Source organism: Eulemur rufifrons, chromosome 15 (assembly GCF_041146395.1).
Source record: "Eulemur rufifrons isolate Redbay chromosome 15, OSU_ERuf_1, whole genome shotgun sequence".
Lineage (NCBI taxonomy): Eukaryota > Metazoa > Chordata > Mammalia > Primates > Lemuridae > Eulemur > Eulemur rufifrons.
In genome coordinates, this window is record NC_090997.1 from 30,815,268 (window position 1) to 30,834,689 (window position 19,422).

Sequence of the window (19,422 nt, forward strand, 5' to 3'; positions counted from 1 at the left end):
ATTTACTTGCCCTCACCCCATTTTCCAATTTAAAAAATAAATTCCTATGAGGAACACATTTTTATTTTTTATTTTTATTTTTTTTTTTTTTTTGAGACAGAGTCTCGCTCTGTTGCCCGGGCTAGAGTGAGTGCCCGTGGCATCAGCCTAGCTCACAGCAACCTCAAACTCCTGGGCTCAAGCGATCCTCCTGTCTCAGCCTCCCAAGTAGCTGGGACTACAGGCATGCACCACCATGCCCGGCTAATTTTTTCTATATACATTTTTAGCTGTCCATATAATTTCTTTCTATTTTTAGTAGAGACGGGGTCTCGCTGTTGCTCAGGCTGGTCTCAAACTCCTGACCTCAAGCAATCCACCCGCCTCAGCCTCCCAGAGTGCTAGGATTACAGGCGTGAGCCACCGCGCCCGGCTCGAGGAACACATTTTTAAATGAAATCACAAGGTCTTATTTACTAATGAAAGAATGGAGGTGCTGCTACATTAGAAAATTTTATATGCAAAAATAGAAAAAAACAAAAAGTCAGAAATTGCCCAAATTATAGAGAGTATATTTTAAAAGATTATGTAGAACAAAGACTCCTTCCTAATCATGTGTACATTCCATTAAATATTGTTGGCACACTGAGGACTTAATAAATAAGTGAAAATCAGGATTTTAGAATGATAAAAAATAAGCATACTAAAGAGGTGATAGGATAGAATTTCAAAACTTCACAGTGTAACATAAAGGAAAGTGCTGAACTTAAAAGAATTTGAAGACTGAATTAGAATCCTCTTGCTACTAGTAAGTACAGCTCTTTGTGGGCAAGCTAGATGATCTCTTTGCTGTCTAGTTCCTGGGGGTACAGTGAGTGCCAAGATCTTTGAGGTTTCTTTTCAGGAATTTCTTTTTTTTTTTTTTTTTTTTTTTTTTTTTGTGCAAGCAGACTACAAGTAATGTATTTTATTGAAAAAAATCTATATAATTTAAGTATAATATGTTTTAGTCCCCAAGGAGGTTATACATTTTTAGCCATTTCATTCATTTTCTGCCACTTTACATAAGCATATTTAAAAAAATAATTATATTAAATTTCTACAAAAAATAAAACATAAAATTTACATTACTGAAAAATAATAACATGAAAATTAGGTGGACTTTTTAAAAATAGATTTTGTGAGGCAGTACTAAGAATATTTCTGTATTAGTTAAATAATGATTTTAAAGTTTCTTGTTAGGAAAAATGTACTGGAATGAATTTCTGTCTCTGTCTAACGTGACTACTTCAATTTAGAAAAACCAAAGTACTCTAAGAGATATACTTAGGAATAGATAGGAATAGATATACTTAAGGAATCAAAACTTTGTATTTCTCCATAGTTAGAATTCTAAAAACTTCTCACAGTTCACTAAGGATACCAACAAAACTGGATTTTAAGAGTAACAATATGTCAGTGGGTTTTTTAGAGCTTAAAAAGATCTAACATTAATTTTGTTAATTTTTAAGGCCATCTAAATTCAATATGCTAAAAAGTAATCAGCATGTGGGATTATGAATAGGATACCTATACAGATTAGCACTGTGAAATTCCTCGTGTGCTACATTAGAATTAAGAAGTATTAAACAAAAACATTTATTTTGCCTAGGGAGAAATTTCATAGAATAGTAAGCATGATTAAATAAGATGCTTTTACTATTTGAAGTTACCTAAACCAGTCTGAGCATAGCAAGGTTCTTAACCAGTCCTTTAAAACTGTCTTTTCTCTGCAGATGTAAAGGTAAGGTATTACTACTGCAATCAAATTTACAAAGATTGCCACCTGCTGTTTGGAAAACATTTTACAAATCTATTTACAAGAAAGATAGTATACCTTGTTTGCTAGGTTTGTTTGTTGGCTTTCATGATTTAAGGCAGGTTGAAAAATTATCACATAACTCTGAAAAAAAATTATATTACACTGCACATTTTTGGGTATCATTAACTTTTTATTTTACTTTTTTCAATAATATGATTTGAAGAGAGCCACAAATTACTTATAAGTATACAAAAATCATTTTCATAATTGAATTCTCGAATCACGTACATAATTTATAAATTAGTGCTTATACAAGGGCAACAAAATATACACCACATGGTATCATCCCCAAATTATTTTATCAAGAGAGCTGGATTTACAAATAACTTTTTCATAGTGGACATGCTTTCAGCTCTACTCGGTTTTCTCTCTGTGTTCAGTATATATTACTTTTGTGATTACACATGAATATAGTGTTCCTATTTTCAGGCATTACATTATTTACACATTTACAATATAAATTGAGAAGCCTTTCAAATTACCATAACATTTACTAAGGCATCTTTCTCTTTTTTTCAATAACAAAGCTTCAACAAATGTATTTTTAAAAAAACATAAGTTTTTTAGTATTATTTTTAGTGCTGTTCATTCTTAATTTTTCTGCAGATTGCTAGAAACAACCTCTATTTATTTTTATGCTTCACTTAATTTGCATGCAAAACAAATTAATCAAGTTTGCCAAGAGACCCTCTGTTGTCAGAAAGAAGAAATATAATGTACACCATCTTTGTCTGAATAATTAATGACAATAATGATTAATCATCTGGATTTAATCAAAAGATATTATGTCCACTAAAAATGGAAAATAAAAATATTTTCCCATCAAGATTAGGATATTTCTTTATTGGTAAATAGATTTTTTAACATATTAAAAATGGCATCATTGACCACAAATAAGATATTTATTTTCTCATCATAAAAAAAAAATTCTAGCATTGAAAAAATTATTTTAAAAATACTGCTAGTTGGGAAACGGAAAAAGTACAGGGAAGATGATTAAGTGGCCCAATTTTTAAACTGGTCAAACACACCAAATAATGATTTCATTTATTTCATCTCATTGTATACCCTCAGGCTCCTAGGATTAAAATGATAGGATGATAGTAGCTCCCCTGATTTCGTTATATTGCTACAACGAGAAACATAATATTTTTAGGGATTTTATTTTTTGCGTTTTTTTCCCCAATATCTTCCTGGCTAATATTATTCAGAAAGCAAATGTTTCTGCTGGATTGGCCTAAGTTAACTCTCTGGCTGCCTGGGGACCTGCTTGCTCTGTTCCCAGGGGAAGGGCGCGCAATTTCTATAGCTCCGGTTCTATGATCCATTACTCTTCAGTCATTAACTGCTAAGTTGGAATGCACCACTTACAAGTAAAAATTACACTTAGTGGATCCATAAAACTTCCTTCTTGGAACCACAATTGCCTTGTCTGCAAATGGTGAGTGAAGCCTGCAGGTTGAATGTGTTGGAAAAAACTTGTGAAGTAAGATACCTCTATCATAAATGTATGCAGTAATAGCAATTTAGACCAGAGATGTAGCAATTATTGTGATATTTATCTCTAAACATTCATTCCAAAGGAGGGCAGCGGTAGTGTTGACAGTGCAAAACTTGTCTTAATCATTGTAATGCATCTGTATGAGAGTTTGGATCCCTGTCATGCAGTGAATGTGAGCCCCCCACCCTGCGCCCCGCCTCCCCCATTTAGGAGAAATGCCGTTCTGGGAGGGACTGTTCCTTATCTCCCTAACGTTGTTCTCCAACAGGATTATGTCTTCTCTGGAGACCAAGAAATTATTCATTTGGGTTCTGAGTAATTTTTAACTTATCTTCACTAGTAAGAAGGAATCATAAAGTTTGCTTACTTTGCACTCCTATCTTCTTTGAGTGCCTCCCCTCACTGTCCAAAGTAGTGCTTCTCAAACTTCAGTGTACCTAGGGATCACCCAGAGAGTTTCTTGAAACACAGATTATTGAGCCAGATCTCTGATGTTTCTGTTTCAGTAGGTCTAGTGTGTGCCTGTTAATTTGCATATTTACATTTCTTTCTTTTTTTTGCAGTGGGGGGAGAGGTTGACAAGGTCTAGCAATGTTGCCCAGGCTAGAGTGCAGTGGTGTCATCATTGCTCACTGCCACCTCAGACTTCTGGGCTCAAGTGATCCTCCCGCCTCAGCTTCCTGAGTAGCTAGGACTACAGGCTACAATTTATAGTTTTTCTATTTTTTGTAGAGACGAGGTAGAAGCTGCATTTCTAAAAAGATCTCAGGGGATGGTGATGATGCTGGTCTACAAATCATCTCTTGGATTGATTTACTGGCCTATAGTAGTAATAATAACAATAATGTGATAACATTAACAAAGATGTGGAATAGTCCACTACCTCGTCTCCATTGGTGAAAGTTAAAATATTGCCTCAACCAGATTGCAAAATTTGATTCTATTCATGCTTTTTCATAAATAATGAGAGATTGCTTCTGGAATTGTGTGATAGTGAAAATACAGACAATTCATTGTGAGTATCTCTAACCAACTTGTGGGGTTTTTTTGGGTTTTTTTTTTTTTTTTTTTTTTGAGACAGAATCTCACTCTGTTGCCCAAGTTAGAGTGCCATGGCATCAGTTTAGCTCACAGCAACCTCAACTTCCTGGGCTCAAGCAATCCTCCTGCCTCAGCCTCCCAAGTAGCTGGGGCTACAGGCATGTGCCACCATGACCAGCTATTTTTTTTTTTCCTATATATTTTTAGTTGTCTGGCTAATTTCTTTCTATTTTTAGTAGAGATGGGGTCTCACTCTTGTTCAGGCTAGTCTTGAACTCCTGACCTCAAGCGATCCTCCTGCCTGGGTCTCCCAGAGTACTAGGATTACAGGCGTGAGCCACCGCGCCCAGCTGCCAACTAGTGTTTCAACCAAAATAAGATCTCTTTACAGAACTCACTAAGAAAAAATAAGGTTATTAACTAGTTGTGCACAAAGAAAGATGGTTTAGTCATCCAACTCTCAGTTCTCCAATCTCCATTTTTCTTGTTCCATGGAGAGCAGGAGAAACAACTTGTGTATCATTTGAACAAGTTCCATATAAAACTAGGCATTGCCACGACACTGATCTTGGGTAGTCGTGCCATCATCATCTCCAGCAACTCTCTTTCTGAGCAGGCGTGTACTTTCCCTGTCTCTTATCCTCCCAGGCTCTTGGCTACTATATACATATATAGGTATATGATATTTGGTGTGGGGATAATGTCAGGTAGGAAGACGAAGTCTTAGCTCACATTGACCTATTTTCTCTGAAGGTCGCTGTTAGTGGAAGGGTGAATTAATCACTATTGGTACAAATATTTTGCCTTTGTTAGAGACAAGTTTAACCAGTTTAATAAACTGAGCTCTTCTTAATTGTGTGGACCACTCCATTTTAAGGTTAAATGTAATCACAATTAGAAACCCAACTGTTTGCAGAATTTGCATTTCTTTTCTAAAGATAAAAAACTCATACTACTCCATAATAAAATATGTGCATACAAGTTTGCATCTGCTTTACCTTTTTCATTCCAAACCATGAGGTTAGTTAATCACAATTAGGACTTTTCAGAGCTCCTATTGTATTGGAATTTCCAATATTTTCTGCTGTCAGGTGTTAGCTGTATATCCTACAGGAATTATTATCTGTTAAGTTCTTTAAAGGGTTAAAGCAAGTGTTTTCACTGAACATTTTTGGATCATAGCAAATAATGTCTCACTTAAATGTTGACACCAGTTGTTCACCTAACACCAACCACTGAGTTTAATGTTGACAGTAGATGGCACTAGGTATTGACTTCTTTCATCTTTCATCTTAAATGTTCTATTTGTTCTTGCCAAGTCACCTCAAATAAATTCTAAAAAGCAGGGAGTAAATCAGAACTTGAAGATACCACACAGGTGAGAGAGACCACTTCTTCTTAATAAATATCTAAAAGAAAATCTAATCCTCTCAAAAGCATGAATTATATTACCTATTCCAGTCCTTAGTTTTGCAGCAAAGCAGCTGAATTTTATGGGCAAAATTAAGGAAGAACCACTGAGGTCTCAAAGAATCAATGCGTATACCAGATAGTACCACTGTGTATACAACATGTATACCAGATGTCCGTTATTCAAACTGGTTGCTATGGAGATAAATATTGTCATGATTTGTCTTAGCAGATTGATCATCAGAAAAGACTTTGAGAAAACTCTCACAGCTTCTGGCACAGCAAAAACTTAAAAAGCAATTTGTTGTAATCTTATATTACCCTACCTTGTCCAATTTATAAATATTTGCCAACATGTTGATCATCCTCAAATTGAAAAAAATTCAAGCAACATTTTTAACTTTTATGTAAATTTCTTTCTTCCATTCCACATTGTTTTTATAGTAAAAATAACCCCCAAGAACCATTTAACAATTATATTAAATTAAGAAAATTAAAGTTATTTTTTAAAAAATTTAATATTAATTTCAAAAATTTAATTTTGAGCTCAATGTTTACCAAGACACTAATCATGAATATTAGTCTTTGACATTTTCCATCTCCTTTTGCTCTTCTTATCTATCCTGACATGTCAATGACCTTAAGACTCTGCCCCAGCCCGCTTCTCTTTGATTGCTCTGTCCCTCACCTCTGGGAGGAACACCCATCAGTCTTTATCTATGCATCATGGCTCACAAATACCTGATACACCTTTCTAACCTGGGAATCAATTCAGACTCTGTGTGATCTGGGGAATTTTTCTCTCTCTGACCACCAAGTCCTTGGCGTCATCTGGAGTAATTCCTCATTCTAGCAATCCCTTTCCTAGTGATAGATTCCATTTCCCTCAAGTTCTTTTCCTCAATGGCCCTGCTTTGTCTTCTCCTGCCACCAGCTACTAGTGAGGGAGGAGCAGTGTAGCACAAAGAGCCGGAAATGTGGAGTCCAACAAAGTACGGAGTTGAGCCTCAGTGTCTGCATATATAAAATGGGGAGAATAACATGTGCCACAGGAGATTGTTTCAGGAATGAAATGATTCAATACTGTAGATCATTAGGATTGTTAAATGGCAGTTTATGTGCTCTTTGTCCATTACCCGTATTATAGCAACACCCATCTTCTCTAATCTCTTCTATACTAATTTATCTGATTATTCTCCCTTCTTCATGGTCTTGGGCATGTGACTCACTTGCTCAAAACCCTTCTGTAACTTCTCTTTACTTGTCAAATTCAGTGCCTACCGGGATCTCTGTGATTCTAGTATTCCTACCAGCTCCACTAACTTTCCAATGTTACCTCGCTCTACTCATTTATAAATTTATGTTATTATAGTATCTATTTGTTTATAGATAATAGAATCAAACAGAGGCAGTCTCTGGTCCCTGTATACAGGGGTGCATGTTCTCCCCTTAAGCAGTTGTTTACACTGTTAATCACTTGGAGTGTCCCTGCTGTCCCTCCCCCCACCATCTTCACCTGTTCATATGGGAGTCTCCTGGTAGCCCATCCATTAAAAGCTGTCCCCTCCCTTAGTAATTCTTCTTCCTCCCACAATCTCATGAGTACACATTCTTCTTTGAACCCTTATAAATCTGACTTGTACTTCTATTATATGTTATTATTAAATGATTATATTAATATTAAATGATTATATCTGTTATCTAGAATTCCAACTCATTGCAGATGAACTATCTATTTTCAGCCTCCTGAATTCCTTACTCCACACCAAGCCTAGGTGAACATAATAAGTCATTAGACATATACTCCTTTTAATGTTTTTATTCCATATCATAAATGCTACAGCTGAACTAATGAAAACATTTGTATAAAAGCATGTGAATAAAGAGTTTGCAATGACTATGATGCTAATGCCTTACATTTTATGATCGTCTTTTATTCTTTAAAAATTCTGTTTATTTATTGAATAGACTAATTTATTGGATGGGAATCTTTATCACATATATGATTTTTACTTTGTAGTTATGATCCTTTTTTCTTTAGAATTAAATTTGTGGTCTGATCCTTCTTTCTTTAGAAATAAATTATTGAAATATTGGAGGTGGGAAAAATATGTAAGTTTTTATAGCAAGTTATTCAGTTTCCACAAATCTCAGCGCAGCTTATACTTCTAGGCTAGAGCTCCTCAAGGCAGTTCCATGGTCCCCTGCCTGTCAGGGATTGTTCCCAGGTGTGCACAAGTAGTGATTCCTACAGCCTAAGGGCAGCGGACAAGACAGGAAGCTGTGGCTAGTGGCCTCACGTCTCCAACAGCCTTGCCCGCTTGTCCCAGTGTGCCTGCAAATGTGCCCATTTTCTTTATCATCTTCTACATGTGCTATGACCTGGGAAAGGCTGAAAAGCACTGTCACCCTCAGCTGCTCCTAGGATAATATAAAAACACAAGTAAACACAATTTTCCAGCAAAATCTTAAGTGTACTCCATTATAAAACTCTGTATAACTAAAAGTTAGTAAACAGCTGAAATCATTCCTCAAAATTAAAGCTAGCTATTTCTTTAATTAACTTTGTTAACGGGTTGCAACTGAAGTGAACTTGTCTGCTAAGCTGAAATAGAGAATTAAATGATAATAATACAGAATCTGTAAGTGTGTATATGGAACGCTGTCCAGACCAGGTACTTAAAAAGACAATCTGGAATATCTGCTTTTTGCCAATAAATTTAAAGTTCATGGTTTGCTGACTTCCAGACTTAAAAACAAATTTTTGCTAAATATATAAATGACGTGTTTCCCACCACAGCAAAAGAATAGGACTCTTATGCTTAGAGAGGATGTGAATGTCTCTGAGAATGGACTGAACTGTTGTTTGACCTTAGGTCCACCCTCCCTTATCTGAGTGACCTTAGGCTAGGTACCTCTCTGTCTTAAATTCCTCATGTTTAAAATGAGAATAATAATTCTGTTCACTTCGTAAGGTTATTACGAGAATTTGATCATTTAAAACAGGTAACATACTTAGAAGAATGACTTGTAGTGATATGATGTAAATATGGCTGGTATAATTGTGTGTTGTTTCAGCTTGAGACTGACTAAAAACCGTTTTCTGTATGAGGGATGTTGTTATGAAACACATTTCATAAACACTCCTCTTTTTCCCTCAGACCTTAGCAGCAGCACCAATTCTTCACATGAGTAGGTTCCACCTCGGAAATCAGAGCTGTAAGTCATGTGAGCTACAGAGACTGGTCTCTGTTATTTACCTGTGCATCCTCTAGCAAAGTGAATTCCCAAAACAGAAGAATTCATGAATTGCCAGCAAATGAAATCTGAAATGTGGAGTCTCGAGTAGGGCCTGTTCTTTTTTTCTATCAGCTCTACAGTTTGGAATCAATTTCTCTTTAATGCCGAAATTCTAGCATGTAGGATGAAAACTAATTTTCCACATCAAATTGATTAAAGCTCTGTATAATTTCTGCTATTTTTAAGAGACAGAAAATCAGTTTGAATAGACAGATTAATAGCTAATCACTAAGTAATTGCTACCTTGTTTTAAGGGAGCATGCTAACTACATGCTTGTGACTTCAAGTACAGTTGTATCTTAACGGATTCTTGTTATATATCTTTTGCATTAGTGATAACAAATTGATCTTTGAGCTGTTGAACAGAGTTGCTATTCCTTTTTGCTAAGGCATTAAAAAAATCAAGAGTCCTTCATATTTCTGCACAATAATACTTTTCTATTTTAAGTATAGAGAGTAGGCTGAGCTAAGTATGCATTTTCTAATTTACAAAATACACCTAGGCAGCATTAAACAGGAAAAAAAAATAACACAAATCTCTACTTTTCTTCTCCCTTGAGCTTTGGTTCCATATATCAATTGACCTTTTGATAATACCTAGATGTGCTCAGATATCTCAGACTCAAAACTATTTTCAGCATCTCCTCTCCTAAGCCATCTTCTTCTCATGTGTCATAGTTCAGGGTATAGCACACTAGACATTCTTCCTGGAAACCTGAGTTCTATCTTTGATTTCTCTCTCTTCCCCACCTCTTACATCCAGTTAGCCACGGAGCTGAGCCCCTTCTACCTCCCAAACAAAATTCAAATCTGTCCACTTCCTATGATTCTTTGTCTCTCCCCCAATTACATCATTTAGATTGTCACAAGCCTCCCTGTCTTCATGCTCACTTTCCTTCAATCCTTTCTTCAAAGTGCAGGTATAGCATTTAAAAAACTATAATACATTTCCCTTTCCCTTAAGATAAATTCAAACTCTTTGCTTATCTCATCATTTATTATCCTCCCCCCTCCCCGCCCTTCTAAAACTACCCACCTTTACTTCGCCCCCAACTTTACACTCTATCCATTCGGAAACTCTCCCCAGTTTCTTGGATATACCCAGTTCTCTTTGCCCCCAGATCTTCCCACAGGTAGGTCCCATGAAACACTTTTCCCTTCCTCATTGGCAAATTTCTGTTTCTTTAAACCTCAAATTAAATCTCTTCTGGAAATCCTCTCCCTGACTTACTCTCCCCTAAAGTACTCCTAGAGTAGCCAGGGCTTCCCAGATCAGTATGGACATTCTACTGGACTGTAAGTTCTCATATTATTGTCTTTCTGACCATCTTGGGAGTTGAGAGATGCTGACCATTTATGTCTATTTTTTTCATGTGCAGTATTTAACATGGTAATTGGGACATTATAAGTGCTCAGTAAATATTTGTTGAATGAATGAATTCCATAGTGGCAATGAGGAGAAACCAGAAAAATCCCCATTACCGGGGACTTCATAAACCTAAAATGGCAGAAAATAGTTATTTTAGTGTCTAAGCTGTTTTGCTTTTGTTTGAGCATAAGTGGACTTATTTTCTGAACTAACATTTTTTATGATAGGCTCTTCAAAGACTGCTAAATCACCTTTGATGAAATATTTAAAGCGGCTGTGGGATTTCATGTTACTAATAAAAAGCTAAAATTCCTGGACCTGTTTGCAACTTTGAATCTATAATTCCTTTGCCATCTTTCTTTATCGTTTGTATACTGAGTTTCTGTCTCCAAAAAGCACAATGATTCTAAGGCTTCATAAATTTACTGTGGAGCAAAACATAAAGTTTGTTGACAGCTCTAGATTTAAAAAATTAGGATCTTGTTTTGTTTAATTGTAGGTAAACCAAACTGACAGTCACTAAGCAAATGGGATTCAGTAATTGAATGCTGTGGTTGGAGAGAGGAGAATTACTATTTAATCAGCTTTGTCCTTAACCAGAGTTAGGATGTTAGTAGGACACATCAGGGGATTCTAAACAGGGTCCTATAGGCTCTTACTAAGTCAGATATAGGCCTCCAAGGCTAACTTTACTCATGTCATGATACCCTGGAAACCTCTTTTGGCTAATTTTTAGGATAAGTACAGTAGCTAACCTCTCTGTCTTTCTGCTCCTAAGTGGACATGAATATCTACTGCCAGACCATTTACGACCCCCCTCTTCCACCTCCCCACAGTAAAGACATGAGCCATGCAGACAGATTTGAGGAGGGGGAGGAGGGATGTCCCAGGCAGAAAGAACAAGCCACAACTGCGAGGCGGGAGCCTGGAGTGCCGAAGTAGGTATAGCCAGTGGGCCTGTGTAGCTGAAGAGGAGGCAGTCGGAGCAGACAGGGTGGGAGCTGAGCTGAGGCTCGTTTAATCATTAAACGTCATACTTAACATGAAAAGAGGGCCTTTAATTTTTCCCCAAGTAGTGTTGCTTTTGTAAAAAGCAAGCATTGATCCATATTTCCCATAGTTACTACTCTGTGCACTGTGATTTTGAACCCATCAGTTTCAGCTGCCGCTGCAGTAAACCTGTCACCCTGTTGGCCCACCAGTGCCATCTAGTGGTTAATGTTTGCAATGACAGCTCTTCTGACCACGCAGTTGACCGTGGGGGAGGGGACAGAGGAAGGCCGCGGACTTTGCCCGAATAACACAAGGATGTGAGCAGCTTTCTGATAAACTGCAGGGAGATGAAGTTCAGGGTACAAATTGCTTCTTCACTGCTTTATGTCAAGACTAGATCAGGAAATACTGGAAGCTTTAGCAACAGGTTTTATGAAATGTATTTCAAATTTCGTCAACGGAACTTAAGAAAATCTGAATTTGAAAGCATTGAAAACCAAAAAGATAGTACAAGTGAAGCGAAAGTGAAAATTATAAATGAAGAGATAATGAGGGAGATAATGAGCAGAAGAGGGGTGTATAGATGGAACAAAAAGAATAATCAAGTGTGATCGAAATATTAGATTAACCACTGCTCTATCATTATTAAAAATAGAATAATCATCATATGTAGGATTCAATTATGTAATAAACTCTTCATGATGTATTTTGTGAACTTTAACATTTATTCTAATTTTTCTTTTTTTAATATTCTGTAATAGTTTTTGTTAACATGGACTGAAACATGGTTATCATTTATTATAGCTTGTCCAATATGGTAACTATTTAAAGTTAAATATGTACAAATTAAAGTTAAATGGAATTTAAAATTCAAATGTACTAGCCACATTTCAAGCAGTCAATATCCACAGCACAGCAATTGCCTAGCAGTTACCATACTGAACAGTGCATTTTGCATCATTACAGGAAGTTCTATTGGACAGCACTGATCTATTATGTTGCTTCCTCAGTAAAAGTGATTTATTTAACAAAAGTGTTTTGGATACCTGCTATATGCTTGATGCCATGGGAATTCATTACAGTAGATTAAAAGGAATAAAACAAAACATGGTTAATCTCCTAAAAACAACATTTGGGCATTGGGCATTGGCATATAAACAAGTATTTTTAATCCATTGTGAGAAGAATTATAATATTTGTACATTCAGTGACTGAAGTATTAAAAAAGGCTTCTTGGAGAATATATCATTTAAACTGTGTTTTAAAGATAAATAGGAAATTTACTCCCAAAATGAGGGGAGAGAGCATTTTAAGTAGAACATATAATTTTTGCAAAGACAGAGAAGTATGAGTACTTGGAGGATGACAATTAATTCCATGCAGCTGATGATTAGAAGAGTAAATAAGAGCCGTGATTGGGATGCCAGGTTAGGGCTTACTAGAAGGATCTTTTCCTCACACTGAGTGTAGTTATCTTTATCCTGTCAATTCTGGAGACGCGTAGAGGGGTTCTAAGCAGCAAATTATGAGATTAAAGTTCATTTTATAGATTACTCTGTTGATGTGGCATGAAAATTGGATTAAAGAGGCAGATGCAGGAGAATAGCAGCACTTTATACCCAGTCATTTTGCACAGAAAGCGCCATCATCCTTGACTGCGTCTTCTCCTTCCTTGCCCACATCATTTTATCTACCTCCTAAATTTACCTTGTGTCCACCAGTTTTCCTCATTTTTAGTCCAACCATCCTGCCTAAAGCCACCATGGTTTCAGGGCTGAAGCACCGCATTACTCTCCACTGTTTTATCCGTCTATTCTACCTACTGAAGGCAAACTCATCTTCTTGAAATTAAAAATCAAATCACGTCAATTCTTCATTTAGAACTCTTCAGCAGCTGCACAGTCTGCCCTGCAGGCTCTAAGCTCAGCCTGTCTCTTCAGGCCATGAAGACACACTCTTCCTTACTCTTTTCTTCCAGCCCTACCGGCCTTGATGATGCCCCAAACTCTTCCCTGCTTCGAGAACTTTGCACACTGTTCCCTCCACCTGGAGCACTTATTGCACCTCCCATCACCAGGCTCAATTAAATGTCACTTCCTCCAGGAAGCCTTCCTTGATTCTTCAGATTTTAGATTGAAACATCACCACATACTTACTGTTTGAAGTGCTTGTCATAATCGTACTCAAGTGATTGTGTGTTAAATTTTTGACCTCTGCCTCCTCCTTTTGACTGAGAGAACCATGAGGCAGATGCTGTTTTTCTCATGCACCATTGGTTCTCTCTAAAACAGGGCCTCGTACACGCTAAGTAAATGCATGAATGAACCAAAGAAGTTGTTTCCCTAATGTAAATGGGCCAGGATGAATGCCTAAATAAGTGGTGGAAGTAAAAGCAAATCTTTTTGAAGGTTAAGAAGAAGAGAAAGATGAGTACAAGATGGATCTGATGGTTTTAGTTACTGGGGCAAGACTGTGGTATTATTCATAGAGTTAGGAAATACAAGGGGAGGAAACAAGCAGCATTATGAAGAAAAATGATGGGAGCAGAAGTGTGGGCAGCTTGACTTTGAGATTTCCTTGGAATAGCCAAGTAAAAAATGCCACTCAGCAGTTGGCCATGTCAGCCTAAAACTCAAGAAAGACATCTGAACCGAAGAAACGTATACGATCAGCCTTCCGGATCCATGGGTTCCAAACCATGGATTCAACCAACCACATATTAAAAATATTCAGGAAAAGAGATTATTCTTGTATTGAACGTGTACAGACTTTTTCCTTGTAATTATTCAGTAAACAATGCAGTATAATAACAATTTGCATAGCATTTACATTGGATCGGGTATTATACATAATCTAGAAATGATGTATAGTTGTCCCTTGGTATACTCAGGGAATTGGTTCCAGGACCCCCGTGTAAAAAAAATCTGCACATATTCAAGTCCCACAATCAGTCCTGTGGAACCTGTATATAGGACAAGGACAAGTCACCCCTCTGTGTATATGGTTTTGTATCCCATGAGTACTGTATTTTCGATCAGCATTTGAAAAAATATCCGAATATAAGTGGACCCGTGCAGTTCAAACCTGTGCTGTCGAAGGGTCAGGTGTATATGGGAGGACGTGTGTAGGTTATATGCAGGTACAGAGTGGCATGCATTTTAGATCAGGGACTTCAGCATCCACAGACTTGGTATCCTGGGGAGGCCCTGGAACCAATACCCCGTGGATACAGAGGAATGGCTGTGCACGTTTCTGATACGTAGCTGGAGGCAGAGAGTATGTGTCCAGCCATGACTGCAGTATCGCAAGCAAGAGTGTGAGGATCAGAAACCAGCTGACTGTATTCTTATCGTGGCTGCAACATTTCCTAACTTTTCCTCTTTTCTGCTGCTTCCCCTTCCTCGTCATTAATCTGGGCACCACTGCTTTCACAGGGTGACTTCACTCACCGCTGTCTGGTATCCGGGCTTTGCTTTTCTTCCTGACGCCGTTGCCCTCCCTCTCATGAGATCCTTCTATGGGCCTCCAGGGCCACCTGGTGGGAGGCGGATGGGACAGCACGTGCTTCCCATGGGGTGGGGGACAGACACAGCAGGCAGTGAAGTAGCCCCAGCTTGCTAACATCTGCACCCAGTGTGGAGGTGGGTAGTTATGGGCACTGGGCTGGTGTTGGCTGCTGTGTCCCTTAATTATTTCTCTGTTGTTCCTGTTCTTGAGATATTGGGGAAGGGAGTCCTGCACAGAGGCTGTCCCTACGCTCACTGGAGTTGTACATTTTTTGTGATAATTTTTTTTTTTAATGTATGGTGTGTAATGACTCCAATCCTATTCATTGCCACCATTCCCAGGCCAGACTCAGTGACAAATCCAGTTTTTGTGTCCCAGGCCACACTAACTTTAGCCCAGCGTACCTGGACCTATTTAACAGCCCATGTACTTTCATGGGGCCAGGAGGGCGTGGCTTGGCTCCCAAGGCAGAGGGGCTGGGGCACCCTGGCTAGGTGAGTCCTCCCCACTCGATGTACCTCACCGTAACTTTACATTACTTTAATGCAATCTAATGAGTTTATAAATTCTAAAGTAGAATTGGCATCAGTAAAGTGATGATTATTATGGATTAAATATTACATTATTCTCAGAAGAAAATATTTCTCCCAGGAAGTCACACTCATATATTTAGGTAGGTACTTCTTATTTTCCAGGTCCTCATTTATTTATCAAGGTATTGTTATAATCATATATTCATGCATTTATTCATTCAATTTTGAGCAATTTCTGTGTACCTGACACACCATTAGGTGCAAGTGACACCAAGATGAGAAGACCTAAACAAGATCCCTGGCAATTAGTGAAAACAAACATAGGAAAATATAAATGGCAATGCTGTGTGAAAAACACAATAGTAGGTGTGTCCAGAGACGGGACTGATATTCTTTCATATAGGAGCAAGTTGTCAGTTTTAACACAGTAGAGATAGACTTTATGCTTTCACAACTCTTTTGCGTTTCATTATAATATTTCTGTTATATGTCTGTTATTCCTGAAATTCCTTTTAACATTTTTGCTCAATAATGAAATTGAGATTTTTGAAAATAATAAGATATAATGATCAAATCAGCTTGTTTTTATATAATGTAGCATGACTGGCATCATCGCTCTTAGTTGAAGACATAAAAAGTTACATATTTTTGCCCTTTATGTTATTTATTCATAACATTTACAGTTGATAATTCTAGTATGTTTTTTGGCTTATTGGAAATCACTTGATTGTATAACATGCTACAACATTATATATACTGGAAATATTTTTGATTGATATTTGTGAATGTGTTTAATTTGTAGGCAAATCCAAATGACTTTTATAAAAAGCCTACACAGTAAGCAGTTTAAAAAGAAACTACAATTCTGTGAATATTTTGTAGATAATAAATGAAAGCTGGTGGGGTTTTTTATGTATATGTCACTAATGTTTCAGTAAACAATACACTTTAAAGAAAACAAAAGAGCTCTGCAGTTAGAGATATGCATTTGAGGATTGTTTATTGCCAGTGTTTAAGAAAAAACACTACTGACATTCAAGTCCCTCTGTTTTAAATTGCAGCACCTTATGAAATATGCCCAGAGGATTATCTGATGTCGATGGTGTGGAAAAGAACTCCAGCAGGCGACTTGGCATTCAATCAATGTCCCCTGAATGCCACAGGTACAGTAGGATGACCCACCCAAACCCAAATGATCAGTATCCAAGAACAGCATGCTGTGATTGCTTCTGAAGTCATGCTTTTGTCCTTTATCCATAAATAAATCTGCCCACTAAGCAATTAATGGAATCATTTTAGTAAAGTGCTTCATAAATGGAGCCAGTAAAGAGACCTAGCCTATGAAGAAAATATTGCTGATGCAATGGTTTCTCTGTGTGACTAATATGCATTATAAAAATACTCAAAATAACAATTTCATGTGCATGTTTTTTAAAGCAAAAAAAAAGTACAAACTCAATTTCAGCCTGCCTCCCAGTTCTGTGATGCCTTCAAGCATCCCTGTTATAAAGCTTCTCTCTGTTCTTTGTGACGTGCAGGCACCACTAGCAGACGCTGCTCTCTCAGTCTTCATGGAGTGGCCTTCTGGGAACAGCCGAGCTTTGCAAGATGCATATCAAATGAGTACAGACACTTGCAGCATTCAGTAGGTGCAAAGCCAGCTTTAGTACTTGCTCTGTTTATTTTTTGCTAATAATCACTGTTTGAGAATTTAACCTTCTGCTGTACAATCAAACCAGTAGAATCTCTGAAAAAAATGCTTGAAGGAAAAAGGGATGTGACAGAAAGCTAATTTTTATAAGTCAGTACTAAATGGTTTGGTTCCTAAGGCTTGCGTTTTTATGGATCCTGCTGTAAATGAAAGAATTCTTTGTCTAATAGGGGAAAGGCTTGAGGAAAATCTGTTATTTAGTTTTATCTATTAAAGTTAAACTTTGTATCATGATTAGCTCAAGCCTACGTTAAATTCTATATATGTAATTTCAGAATACCATACATTTTAAAATTCCTTAACTTTTCAGTAGTTGGTAAATGATAAAGCTGTGTTGCTTAGGTATCAAATTTCCCACTGCAGTTGAGATTAAGACATGGAAAAAAAAATGACAGTGGTATTGCACCAGAGAAACTTAATTACTCCAAAAGATTATGAGGGCCAAATTTTCCAAAAATGGCCCTTCTTTTTCCCACACATCATCGAATTATTCACAGGGTATGATGTATGAATATTTTGAGTGCAATTATATTTTGCTTGATATTTTCAAGTACAAGTCTTTGTCATCATCGGAGACTGTTGTCATTCCACCCTGGCAGTCGTGAGGGCCTCCAAACATGAATAAACATTGTGGTGTGTGGAACAAAATACAAGCAGAAGCCAACTGGGAAGTTGAACCTTGGCAGGAATGATGTTTACTTAAGAGCCTTTTGCTTTGTTGTGCTTATGTTTTTATTTTCTTACTGTTATTACTGTCACTCAAAAATGTACATAATTTTTTTTTAATCTGAAGAATGTCTTGCTTCTGGATGGAGAAGTAGCTTGTACAATAACTGCCTTTATCAATTAATGGAATTAGTATTTATTATCAAGAAAAAAAAGTGCATTTTTAAAAATCTGAAAGCCAAATGCTGTCTAATATGTTTACGTAGTAAATCAACAATTGTATTGATCATTATTTAACTATGTAGTACCTTGTTTCTGTCATATATGTATTTACATACAGTTGATCCTTGAACAACATGGGGATTAGGGGTGCTGACCTCTGGCACAGTCAAAAATCCACACATAAATTTGACTCTCCAAAAATTCAACTACTTACAGCCTACTGTTGACTGGAAGCCTTACTGATAAGATAAACAGTGAGTTAACACATATCTTCTATGTTATAGTATTATATACTGTATTCTTACAATAAAGTAAGCTAAATAAAAGGAAAGATTATTAAGAAAATCATAAAAGAAAATATATTTACTATTCATGAAGTGGAAGTGGATGATCTTAAAGGTCTTCATCCTTGTTGTTTTGACATAGAGTAGGCTGAGGAGGAGGAGTTATAAGAAGGGAAATTGGTCTTAACTGACTCAGGGGTGGCAGAGACAGAAGAAAATTTGCATATAAGTGGATCCACACAGTTGAAACTTGTTTTTTTCACGGGTCAGCTTTACAGGGTGTCCCAAAAGTCTCCATATAAAGGAAAAATTTTGTAAAATCTTATAGTGAATATTTTGTGAATAAAGGTACATTTAGCTACAATTTCCCATTTTTCCCCATGTATGTAACTTTTGGGACACCCTGTATATTTATTGGTATTAATATATCAGTAATTGATGATGGTTTGGCTACATAAAGCCTTATATTTGTTGTAAATATACACAATGTAGACAAATACATAAATATATTTATATACTTGTAATCTAAATATAAAATTTAATATTTATGTATTATATAAAGTAAGGCTATGATACAAATATAAAATTTCATATTTATTTTATTTTATATATTATATACAAAAATAATATAAATAGAAATATATTTATGTATTTCCTACATAGCAAAATAATCATGAATTCAATTACTGATTTGGTATGTAAAAGTATTAGCGTTTGGCTTTCAGATTTTTAAAAATGCACTTTTTGTTTATATATATAGATACATATATATACACAATGACAGTATATAATATATAGCTTAGTTTCATAATATAAAATGTACTAGTATGAAATGTAAAGCTTCTTTTAATAATAGATGTCAATAACTCAGACCATTAGATTTCAGAATTAAGTATAAGCCAAAGTTTTTTTATGAATTTAATTTTAATGGATTGTATTTTTCCTTAAGTTTTAGGCATTAGACTTCATTTACTTTAATTTAATTATAACCATATTCAGTTCTTGTTTAGTCATGGTGAGAAGTAGGAATAATTGAGTGGATTAA

The 19,422-nt window shown here is 36.4% G+C and overlaps 1 protein-coding gene across 1 annotated transcript in view; it reads left to right on the forward strand.

Moving 5' to 3' along the window:
* Positions 1–19,422, forward strand: part of ADGRB3 (adhesion G protein-coupled receptor B3) — a 683,715-nt gene that overhangs the window by 286,771 nt on the left and 377,522 nt on the right. The window contains exons 9-10 of the mRNA XM_069487813.1: positions 16,556–16,657; positions 17,033–17,139. Of these exons, the coding sequence (XP_069343914.1) occupies positions 16,556–16,657; positions 17,033–17,139 (209 nt within the window). The remainder of the gene's footprint in view (positions 1–16,555; positions 16,658–17,032; positions 17,140–19,422) is intronic.